The following is a 12,669-nucleotide window of genomic DNA, read 5'->3' on the forward strand; positions in this document are numbered from 1 at the left end:
GTGCTTAATTAGTCACGCACTAGGAACACTAACTCACTCATGCAGCTGAGCTCTTCTTGAAAAGTCGTCAATTGGGTAGAACTCAAGAACTTCCCAGCATTTTATGGAACCTGAAGGTTCTTTACTGTGTTCACATGAGCCCTCCACTGGTCCCTATCCTGAGCCAGATCAATCCAATCCATACCATCACATCCTCTCTCTCTAAGATCCATTTTAATATTGTCCGCCCACCTACGCCTTGGTCTTCCCAGTGGTCTCTTTCCATCTGGCTTTCCCACCAATATCTTACATGCATTCCTGTTCGCTCCCATCCGTGCTACATGCCCTGCCCATCTCATCTTCATTGACTTGATCATTCTAATTATACTTGGAGAAGAGTACAAGTTTTGAAGCTCCTCATTATGCAGTTTTTTCCAACCTTCTGTCACTTCAGTCTAAATATTCTCCTGAACAGCCTGTTCTCAAACACCCTCAGTCTATGATCCTGCCTTAATATTAGAGACAAAGTTTCAAACCCATACAGAACCACAGGCAAAATTACAGTTTTGTATATTCTAATTTCTATTTTTTTGGACAGCAGACGAGAAGACAAAGGGTTCTGGACTGAACGGTAACAAGCATTGCCCAAGTTTAATTTCCTCTTAATTTCCTCCTCAATCAGGTTTTGATTTGTTATCGTTGTTACCAAATATCTGAACTATGTTCCTGTTATGGCCCAAGGGTTATGTACAAGTAGATACAGTTTTTGGTTAATTTGGAATAAGGGTATCTAGACTTTAAGATTAAGAACTAGAAATAATGAAATGCACCAGGAAGCTTGGGTTTGCAAAGAAGTGTAACAGGCAATCGCTTTGTAATCAGAATGTTAGCACGACAGCGTAATAACGTTGACATTGAGGAAGAAGCTATATGAAGTGGGTCATAAAAACTATGGCATGAGGAAAACGCTGAGTCGGAGAGGGCGGTAGACCTGAAAGAGCCAACCCCTTTCGATAAACAGCCAATGAGTGGGCCACACCGACCCAAGGTCACGTCAGGATGGGCGGGTGAATACACCCCTGGAACCCAGCAAGTCAGCAAAAAGAGGGTACATAAACTCTAGAGGAACCAATCGAAAAAAAAGATCATTAATTGTCAAGGAGTCAGCCGTAGGCTATCGCCGAGACAGTGATGGTGATGAGTAGCTGTTGGTTGGTGATGGCGACCTGTTTCCTTAGCTCACGTAAGTAGACTTACTTCATATAGCCATGAACATTAAGTGTGATAATATTAAAGTGCAAACCCCAGGGAGAGAAAGTGAAGACTAGATGGACTAGGTTTTCTAAGAAAGCGAGACAGAGGCTTAGAATACCCAATAGCAGGGTGACAGGAGTAGGACTAATGTGCGTGCTACAGGATAATAACCCACATGTAATACGAACCGACGAACGTCGGCAAATGGTGTATATATTATGTATATAGCGACATAGGTGAATAGAGTAGGATAGAAATGCGCTGTGATGTTAACTGAACCTAGTATTCCCTCAAGTGTTATCGTCTTCCCCGCCAACTCCAGCCTCCCTCCGAATCCTCCAGGAGAACTGCAAACTCAAGCNAACCAATCGAAAAAAAAGATCATTAATTGTCAAGGAGTCAGCCGTAGGCTATCGCCGAGACAGTGATGGTGATGAGTAGCTGTTGGTTGGTGATGGCGACCTGTTTCCTTAGCTCACGTAAGTAGACTTACTTCATATAGCCATGAACATTAAGTGTGATAATATTAAAGTGCAAACCCCAGGGAGAGAAAGTGAAGACTAGATGGACTAGGTTTTCTAAGAAAGCGAGACAGAGGCTTAGAATACCCAATAGCAGGGTGACAGGAGTAGGACTAATGTGCGTGCTACAGGATAATAACCCACATGTAATACGAACCGACGAACGTCGGCAAATGGTGTATATATTATGTATATAGCGACATAGGTGAATAGAGTAGGATAGAAATGCGCTGTGATGTTAACTGAACCTAGTATTCCCTCAAGTGTTATCGTCTTCCCCGCCAACTCCAGCCTCCCTCCGAATCCTCCAGGAGAACTGCAAACTCAAGCCAAGGTGGCAGATACGTCAGTGATTGTAATTACCTGAGCCCCTCCCTAAGGCTTAACAAGATGGAGGCAGTGGCGGTACACCTCCACGCCCCCTGTCACCACGGCAGAACAGTCACATTTTCAAAACATCTCTTTCCTACCTTTATGTCATGATTTTGCCCTGCACTTTGGTGATGAGACAGCAACATATTCTTGAATGAATAAGGGGTGGGCCTTCTTGGCCCTTGCACCGCGACCACAGTGATCTATTGTGCTTAGTCTTCTGTGTGTTTACTTCTAGACCAACCTCTTTACTAAAAGTAAAAAGTAAAGCTATCCCTGTAACAGGCCATGAAGGTTGTGAGATGTTGAGGGTCCCACATTGTCTGGACAAATGGCTCAAAGATGGCGGTAAGGTTGTCAGCCTTATGCGCCAGCCGCACTGGGTTGAAGACTTAATCCGAACAGACAGAAGGGTAACTATAAACACTATAGCCACTGCTATTGGTTGTTCACATGGCATGGCCTACTTCATAATGCATGACAGGTTAGGTTATCACAAAGTCTCTGCACGATGGGTGCCACGCATTCTGACCCCACAACACAAAATGCAAAGAATGGGTCTGGCATTACAGCATCTTAATCCATTTGTTTGGCCCTCTTAAACATCATATTTTGACTGAACATTTTCCCAATCATGCAGCTGTAGAAAGGGAAGTCACCGCCTGGTTCCGACAGCAGCCAAAAGAATTTTATGCTGCTGGTTTTCAGGGGCTTGTGAAACGATGGGACAAGTGCCTCAGTGTACAGGGACATTATGTTGAGAAATAAAAGCATTTTTCAAATCAGTACTCTTATTTGTTTAAGTTCTATATTCATTTGTAACTTACTTATTAACTTACCTACGTATTTTATATACATTTATTAACATCTTTAACATGTATAATGTAAATATCCTTTATATTATGATAAATGACTTACTACTGCAGAGTATGACTCTGACAAAACACAGACCCATCCTCTCGTTAGAGAGGGCACCCCACGAAAACAAGACCAAAACTGTCAAACAGTAATAAATATCTGGTCATAAGCCCCAGATTGCGCTCAACGTTAAGACTGACTGACTGACTGGTCAGTCACAATGTGACTTTGACTTTGACTGAGAGTTCATTTGGAAGTCAGAATAACTCCGGTGAAGTGTCAAGTCAGAAGAAGATGAAACGTGTCAAATACTGAGTTGTCAAGAATTGAGTCAGACAAGAGTCATAGAGTCGTCACAGATCAGAATTCAGGGAGTCTGCAGTTGACTTAGTGTGTGAGTTGAAGACTGTAAATGTGCTGTAGTTACCATGATAGCTGAAGTTACAGTGAGACTGTGGTAAATCCATTGCCAGGAAACTGATAGTGAAGATTAGTAAAGCACACAATTCAGAGTGGAGTGATTTATAGTGTGAGAATTGGCAAGAGTGTTATACTTAGTTGTAGTTATGACTTGTGAGTGATCAATAAATTCAGTTACTAATTCAAACCTTGTCTATAGTCACTAATACACGTGACAACTTGTGTCAGAAATGGGACTATTGGACACTGCATTGGATCTTGATCGTTAAATCGCCACACTATGGAAATGCAACAGATAATGGAATGCCTGCTGGTCAAAATGGATGCCAACCAGGCAAAAACGAATGCAGAAATGAAAGCGATGTGATAAAAAATGGGCCCCACCCAAGAGAAGATTGATGCCAACAAAGCGAAGATAGATGTCAATCAAAAGAGGGATTAATGTAAATTTTGGGGGAATGAAAGAGGAAATAAGATCTGGCTATGTGGAAATGAAATCCACAGTTAGTGACATCCAAGAGAAGATGGATGCCTGGATAGAAGCAATGAAGATGGTTGAGAAAAGATGATGGCCTGCCAAGAAGTGATGGAGGCCTATCCAGAAAAGACAGAGCCAAATCCAGAAAAGATGCAATTTGGAGCGGAGCACTGGGACTTCCCCAAGGAGCATGACGCAGTGAAACCTGTAAGAGAATGGAAGAAGGGGCATAGGGGTCAGTGTCTAGCAGGGGACACTGCATCCAGCCAAAGAAAGGGACCAAGGGTAATGGTGGGTTCTGGAAGAAATTGGCTGCCAACCAGAGAAGGATGAGACACTGTGCAGGAGTGCATGGTGCTAGGGATGCAGTCATGAAGGACCGTCAGTCGAACAGGGATGGAAGAATCAGACCAGGGACAATTTTGTAGGAGCTCAGAAAGGATGGACACTCGGGAGGAGACAACTGACATGCCAGAAAGGCCTCAATGGAACCAGGAATTGAGACTTCAAGGTGCAGTTAAATCTTGGGAGAGAGAGGATATCCAGTGGGATCTACAGGAAGATTTCTGGGCTGGAGATTGCAAAGTGAAGTGAAGACTAAGAATAATGAGGGGCTGGACATTGTGGAAGGGTTGGCCCATTCTGAAATGGAAAAAGAGATTGCACACAGAGTAGGAGCTGGAAATGTTGGAGCACTAGCCACTCTGGGTAGTTTTGCTCCCACCCTTTGGAAAGGAAAAAGGATGATGACTGTACACCTGGACTGACTCACACCTTATCAGGGAGCTGCTCAGGACAAACAGCCTTAAGGAGGGAGCAGCAGAAGCGGTTGGAGAGAAGTCACCACAGGAAAAATAAAACGAGGCACGGGAAGACGAAACCAAGTACAGCCATCGGAAAAGAAATGACAGTACATATGTAGGGTATTCGTGACAAATAGCTTTAAGGAGGTAGCAATGTGACATACAGACCTGATGCTAGGCAACGGCTGAATAAACACCTTCCCACGGAGAAAGATTCTTGGTAAACACGTTCCAATGAATACACAACAACAGAGGACATCCATTGCTAGGCAATGGACGTGTAGGTTTTTATCCCAAACTACTTGGGTTTCTTTGGTATATTATATTTGAACATGACTGTCCCTCTGAACAACACAATGACTTCAACAGCTAGATGTTCATATGTACTGCAACATTTAGTAGATACATCACTGAGTGTACCAAATATAATTCATTTTTCATAATGGTTATAATTTCCATTTGTCATTATGTTAATTTTTGTTGCTAGTAAAGTGTATAAATCTCAGCATGTCACAGAATCTTTCTTGTTTAAGTGTGGAAGAGTCATCTTTCAGTGTGTGTCCCTAGTCATGCACCATTTGCACAATTAATAGATGAAATAGTCATGTCAGGCAGTCTTTATACTTCATGAAGGTGAAAGTCTTCATCTTGAGATGAATGAAAGAATCAGAGTCTACAATAAATTATCATGGGATATCTTGTCCTTGAAGTTAACCCTCTGAAGCCATACTTATACCTTGCACTCATAGGTAAAATATATCACCCATAAGCCACGTTTAAACTTGTGACTGTGCTCTGTGAATGTTATGACCTGCCCAGCCAAGTAATAAAAAAATATCACTGAGTGGAAGATGGGCATAACACCATAAAATTATAATAAACAAGACTCAGATACAAACTCATACAATTAAAAAATGAGATAATATTCACTGGTATCATCTTTTAGCCTACTTTCCTAACTCTGAAAAAACAGGAGGAGGCTTATGAGATCACCTTGCTGTCTGTATGTCTATTTATCCCACCAGTTTTTTGTTTTCTATGCGGACTGTGTTGTATCAAAGGAAAGTAGGCAAATAGTTCTTCCCAGAACTTCTGTTTCAATTAATGACTTGTAATATTGATGAAAAGCAAGAAAGAAGTACACAGTATTTTTTTCTGGTTTTCTCAAAATGAGGGAATATGGAAATGTACTCCATTATTTTCACTGAGCTAATCAAGAACCACTGCCAGCAAATGCTAGGACTGTTTTTATAAGGCTCAGATTCTAATAACAGCTAAACAAAGTTAGTATTCATCAACAGAAATGTTTATGTAGAGTCTGACTAACCAACATTGCTATTCACTACCTGCAACTCAGAGCTGTTTCAACATACCAAGCAGATCTGTTTGGTATAACAGTTCTGTTACCATGTACAATGCTGTTCTAAAGATTGTGGCACATTTCTCAGACAGAGTCATAAAAAGTAATGAAACAAGTGAAAACAGTCAGAGAAATTTTGCACTGGAACATAAATTCATTCTTAACAATCTAGTATATTTTAAGATTATAGCTCAAAGTATTGTCACGTGTTGGGTAGGTCATGCGGCAAATAACTTCACGCCATCTTGTTCTAGCGAATTTATTGCACGTTCGCTCGTACATTCATACAATTCACAATTACACAATAACTGCCATCGGCAGTATCACAATTACTTCTCCTGCTTCCATTCACTCCAGCGAATGCTAGACTGCAACTGACTGGTTACTCAATACTCACTACTCACTCACTCACTCACTCACTACTGAATAGTGTTCACTGCTCCTTATTTAGGCTTGGCATGGACAACAAAGAAAACAGTTACGTGATAGGTACCACTGTAGTGTAATGTCATGTTTACCGATTGCCTAGCAACAGTCGCTGCACGGGCTCCCCTGTTGCATGATGTCACAGCCTAGCGGGGAGGAATGTTTACTGAGCGTTGCGTAATGGTGGAAGGAGTGGGGGTATGTGACGTCACTGGTGAGAACGCAGAGTTCACGTGACCCCTACTTCCTGTTGCGCGATCCACGTCACAATATGTTATATGTAACTTAGATGATGACCTGCTGAAGACCTAAGAATTTAAATTCAAAACTTCTGGGCCATGGGTAAAAAAAAGGAAATTAACTGTACTGTATGATAAAGGTTAAATGCATTCACTATAATTTATCATAACGGTATATGAGCAATATGCTAAGACCTACATAACAGCTCAGTCTAGGCATCAAATACTCCTTCATTGCACAGCAATAGCACTGATTTTGAAAATGTATACTGGAAAAATATTTATGCTAGAAGAGTATTTAGTTTATGAGCATTTTTAATCTTGTCACATATTTCTGGGTGTGCATGACTTATGGATGGGTTTTGCGTTGATGACCAGATTTACTGCACATTTACACAACTCGTTATTACACTTCACAAACTATGCCTTCTCTTCTCCATCACTTTCCACTGCTGCCTCACTTCTTGTCTCAGTTGCCCGAGATCCTCGTTGTATAGTCTTGGGGTGGACCCACAGTAAACACTGACTCTTAATAACAGTTCCATTGCTGCGTGTTGTCATGGAAAAGTGTTTACCAAGCAGTTTCTTAGTAATGGACATCTTCGCTGGCTCCACCATTCTGGATTTCATGCATCATGTCCAATTGCTTTATCCGTAAACCTATCTGTCCCAAATGGCGAACAGGAGTACCACCATTTCTTCTTTTCTGAGGACTGTGCTTGCAATGTCTATGATTGGTCTCAACTTCCTTCCCATGGCTAGGCTTTTCCACAGTTTTTACTCTCCATCCACTCCCGCTGCTCCTGCCTTAAAGCCGCTCATCCCTAGTAGTTCTCTAATAGGGTGCCTGTGAGTCCAATTTTTAGCACCCTCATCCTCCAGTTTGTGCAGCCAAAAGTTACAAAGTGGTGAATGGTCCTACAATTCTCATTCATAGACTGCTAGTATGCTCTTCTTTCGTTTCAGAGGGAGCCAACCCCTCCACAATGTCCAGTTACACATTTTTAGTATCCTGACAAAAACCCCACTGTTTGTCTCATGATATCCAGGGCGAGTTTGTCCATGGGCCTCATACAAGGTTTTCACGATGCATGGACATACTTACTCCTCAATGTCTCAGTCCCTCATGCTGTTACTGCATTCCAGATGTGCCCAACGCCTCCTCCCAAATGTCCATCCTTTACAGCTTCCCTGTACAACACCATCCCTGGTCCACGTTTTCCGTTGCCTCTGCACAACCATTGGTCCTTTAGGACTGCATCCTGTATACCATGTTACTCCTGCATGACAGGTTATCTCTCTGAGGGTGGTGGCCAATTTCTTCTGGGACCCACCACAGCCCCAGGTCTGTTCCTTTGGCTTTCCATGGCACCCTGTGGCTAGATGCTGGCCCTTATGCTGCTTCTTCACTGTTCTAACAGGTTTCACTGCGGCCTCTTCCTTAGGGACATCATCATGCACTGCTAAGGATTTCATTTCTTCTAGGTCAGTCTTTATTATGGCCATTATCCCTTCTTGATGGGCTTTCAATATGGCCTTCATTTCAGCCATTATCTGCCCCACCTTTGTAGTGTTGACACAAATATCAGCTGCAATCTCAAACCCAATTAGAAGATCAATCCAATCCCACTTCTGATGCTAAAATGTCACATATTTTTGGGTGTTCATGACATACAGGTGGGTTTTGGATTGATGACCAGATTTACTGCACACTTATACAACTTGTTACAACACTTCACAAACACTATGTCTTCTCTTCTCCAACACCTTCAACTGCCAACTCAAAAGACTCCCTCACTTCACTCAGCTGCCTGAGATCCTCCTTATACAACCTCAGGGCAAACCCATAGATAACACTGTCTCTCAATAGCAGTTCCAGTGTTGGGAATTGTGGAAAACGTGTTCACAAAGTAGTTGCCTAGCAATGAACATGTCTGGCTCCACTATTCTGACTTTCAGATGTCATGTCACATTATCTTTAATGCTAAGTTAGAATAACTCATCTTAATTGTTAATAAATATGGTACTCTGATGTAAATATGGTTCACAGTAACATCTGAAATATTTACTATACTGCTCACAAAGCACATAGGTACTACCTCTGTTACTGTTTCAATGTTGGCCACACAAAGTGTCTCCACACTCTGTGTCACATGCTGCCCACTGGTGTCACTGCTGGTATCCAAGTTCTCTACCAAGTGAATCACTGAATCAGATGCCATTTCCACTCCAAACCGCCTTTCTACTTCCTGTAATAACACAATAATGAAATTAATCACCACCCCTTCAATTTGTAAGTGTGTCTTCATTAGAAAAATGAAGAAATGTTATCTGATAATATTCCATTTCTTTATGACATGCATTTTATAGTGTATGCCCTCCAATTAACCTTGCATTTCTCCCCCCTGACACAATACTGGCCTATTTAAGGGGGCTGAAAGTACCAGACAGTTAGTTGAGTTGTGGAAGTTTGCAGCTTGGCTTCGACTATAGCAGAAGCAGTAATTATAACAGTGTTGCAAGAAAAGAGTGACAAAATTATAAGTGAATAATAATCGTGCTTGTAAGTGTAGAGGAGATTGGCCAATAAACAAGATAACACAAACTTACCATGCTTTATAACAGGTGCTGGAAGTGACCACTTTCTGCTTGCAAACATGCCTCGCACTGCATAAATAAATTATGCGACACTTTCTGAAGTTGGTCCAGGGTAATTGAACCAATTACGTGTGTTATTTCATTCTGCAGAGCTTCAATGCTGCAAGAATTATTTTGGTAGACTTTTCCCTTCAGGTTTCCCCAAAGATAAAAATTGCAAAAACTGAGATCTGGGAGGCCACAGTCTTCTGCTGATTATTCTGTCTTCAAACACTTCCCGTGTTGCGACCATGGTTGCATTAGCCATATGTGCTGTAGCGCTGTCTTGCTGAAAATACCCATACTGCCTTCCTTCAGCAGTCAGTTGATTGAAGAATGGATTCAGTATATCATTAACATAGCGATCAGAGTTCATGGTTTCATGGAAAAATGAGGGGCAAATGATGCGCCAAGGACTTACAGCACACCACACCCCCACCTTTTCAATATGTAATGGCACTTGCTGTACAGCTTGAGGATTTTCATCACTCCGTATTCCTACATTCTGTGCTTTGACACGGACACTAATGTGAAACCATGCTTCACCAGGCATAAACAGAAGCTGTGGATCCACGATTCCATAGCGCACATTTTGCAGCAGCCAGTTGTAAAATCTTGCTGCATAATCTGGTTGTTTCAGCTCATGCACAACTGTTATTTTTATACGGGAAAAATTTGATTAATTTTGTGGCTGTGAAAGCAGATCCTAGCCAAACACCGGTTTCCTCTGCTAAGTGTCTTAACGATTTTTGAGGACTGATCTGTAGTCATGCCTCAATATCCCAAAACTTTTCTTCAATCAGCACAATCCTTTTTGATTGCTTCTTTATGTCACATACTGAACCTGCGGCCCTCCACTTTTCACGGATACACACAACTTTGTGGGAAATGTGAGTCAGGATAATTACGACAAAACTTACGGATACACTTTCTGTAAGTTTTTCCCTTGCAAACGTTTCAACAATAAACACATGCTGTTCAACAGTGAACTTCATTTCAGTATAAATGTTGACCACCTATCGACACCTCTAACAAAGACTGACTGTTAATGGGATTTACTGCAGTGACAAGATCAGACCACCTGTCGGCATGTGTTTATCAAGTCTAATGACTCATTCTGCTATCGGCAGTTATAGCAGCAATCAGTGAGAAATGCTGTGTCTGCTCTATGCTGTTGCCAGGTTTCCTCCATCATTGAACGCCCATTATAATAAAGTGTACTTATACACATAAATTTTGGTGACTGAAATAAATAATAAATTACCCCTACCTCTGATGACTGTTGAAGAAGTGTCTCTACAGTACTACCATTATAGATGAGGTGTACATTATCAGAAGACTCAGCATTCTGCAAGAGAAAATCTACATTTTAAACACATTATCTTTAATACTCATTTTAAATACATTATCTTCAACACTAACAGAATAGAAAATAGAAAAAATCAGTTGATGGGATAAATATGACAAATATATTTTTAATTTTGATTTTATATCCTAATTATGTTAATTACTTCTTCTTAAGACTGACCAGCACTTCAATGGACCATGATTTAAAAATTAACTGCGGACACTTGAAAGTGTTAAGTTTCCTTACTGAACTAAAACTTTGCACTAACAGACTATGCAGTTAAATGGATGTAATAAACCCTTCTGCAAGCTGATCACATTTTTGGGGACCATCAAAAGTAATAAAAATTTATGGACAACTTGACGTGTTTATCCTAAATCTGGAATACCCAGATGTCACATGGCTCTTCACACAATACTGGCGCTGTGATTTGACAATGAAATTATCATAGCTTCTCTACTTATCTAAGATACATTTTAATGTTGTCTTCCATTCATTACTATGGCTCATAGGTGATATGTTCCCTTGATATTTTCCAATGAAAATATTGTGGGCATATCTTTAGTCCAAAGTATGAAATTTTCTACATTCTCCAATTCATCTCCCTCTCAGGTCCAGATATCTCTAATTACTTTATTCTGTAACAGTCTCATCAATGCTTTTTTCTCAGGGTGAGACAAAGTTTCACACTTGTGAAACACAGATAAGCTTAAAGTCGTACATATTTTAATCTGCATAGTTTTACGAATTCTTTGTACAAAGTGCATAAAGTGAATGCATAATGGAACATCTGTGTCTGTCCATCCTTTCACATGTTTCATCTCTAAAGCTACCCGATGGAATTTGATAAACTCAAAATTCAGGACTGACAATGGAAGTTATTTGTTTAAGAAACTAGATTTGTATCCATCCTCGGGTGAAATGGCAGGGAGGCACTTACTCAGTTGGGTGTGTTAAAAAGAACTAATCTCAATCACTATGTCAAAGACTGACATTAGCTCTCTCTAATGGAATAAACTGAGCAGGTGGCTTCCCACCTTTTAACCTAAAGACGTACGATGATCCAGTTTCTGACACATTGTGTTCTTCTGGAATACTATGATGGACAATGTCTGGGATCCCAGCAATCAGAAGGATGCTGAAAGTTGGTGAATAAATTTAATTTTTATTCCCATTGTTCTCATACAAACCTTGCTTAACATAAAGAACATGCTGTACTTCACTGATTTTCTTAAAAGCAGCTTATCGTGTTGAAAATCCGAGCACAATATAAAATACAAATCTCTTCAACCCATACAAATTTTACTTTAAACATATTTTGATACAATACATATTTAATGGAATATATAAAGACTAATTATCACTGACTCTATACAATGTGATCACATCTATGCCAGGGGTCTCAAACAAGTGGTCAAACATTTCATTTCATGTGGCCTTTACATTGACAGTATTCTACTTATAGAATTTTACGATGTTCTTTAGTCATGAGCCGAAAAGGCCAAAGAAGGTTTACCACCTGTCATCTAGGTTATCCGTAGCTGTTATACTGTTATCAGGTAACACAAAGAACAAAGTCTTTCAACCCCTGCATTTGCAGGCAGTTAACAACTACCAAGGAGTTGGGACATTTCTCGGGGATTTCCTCCTGTAGGACAGTAAGCTAAAGTGGTCCTTATGTGGTCATACAAAGGACAGAGCACCTCAAACCTCATGCTCTGTTGGTGGTAACTGTCATCAAGACTATGGACATTTACCGGGGTTTATCTCCTGAAAGACAACAAGCTGAAGTGATCTTTAACATGTTCCTTGTTCACTGATAGTATCATCACCAAAAAATGATTATATACAAGCAAGAAACAATATTTAAAAAGCTGTGGTAAGGTGTTATTTCACCCCAGGAACTTCAGGTTTGCTGCTGGCCATAAATTTAAGTAAAAATAACTGACTTCTTGCAAATTTCAAGTAAAAACG

General features: G+C 40.6%; 1 protein-coding gene across 4 annotated transcripts in view; it reads right to left on the reverse strand.

Moving 5' to 3' along the window:
• The window catches only part of LOC111871449, a 64,761-nt gene that overhangs the window by 2,991 nt on the left and 49,101 nt on the right, over window positions 1–12,669 (reverse strand). For all 4 annotated transcript variants that reach the window (XM_033754260.1, XM_023864584.2, XM_023864582.2 and 1 more), the window contains exons 13-14: window positions 10,618–10,695; window positions 8,810–8,959 (exon numbers count right to left, since the gene is read on the reverse strand). In XM_033754260.1, coding sequence (XP_033610151.1) covers window positions 8,810–8,959; window positions 10,618–10,695 — 228 coding nt within the window. The remainder of the gene's footprint in view (window positions 1–8,809; window positions 8,960–10,617; window positions 10,696–12,669) is intronic.

Source organism: Cryptotermes secundus, unplaced genomic scaffold (genome assembly GCF_002891405.2).
Source record: "Cryptotermes secundus unplaced genomic scaffold, Csec_1.0 scaffold434, whole genome shotgun sequence".
Lineage (NCBI taxonomy): Eukaryota > Metazoa > Arthropoda > Insecta > Blattodea > Kalotermitidae > Cryptotermes > Cryptotermes secundus.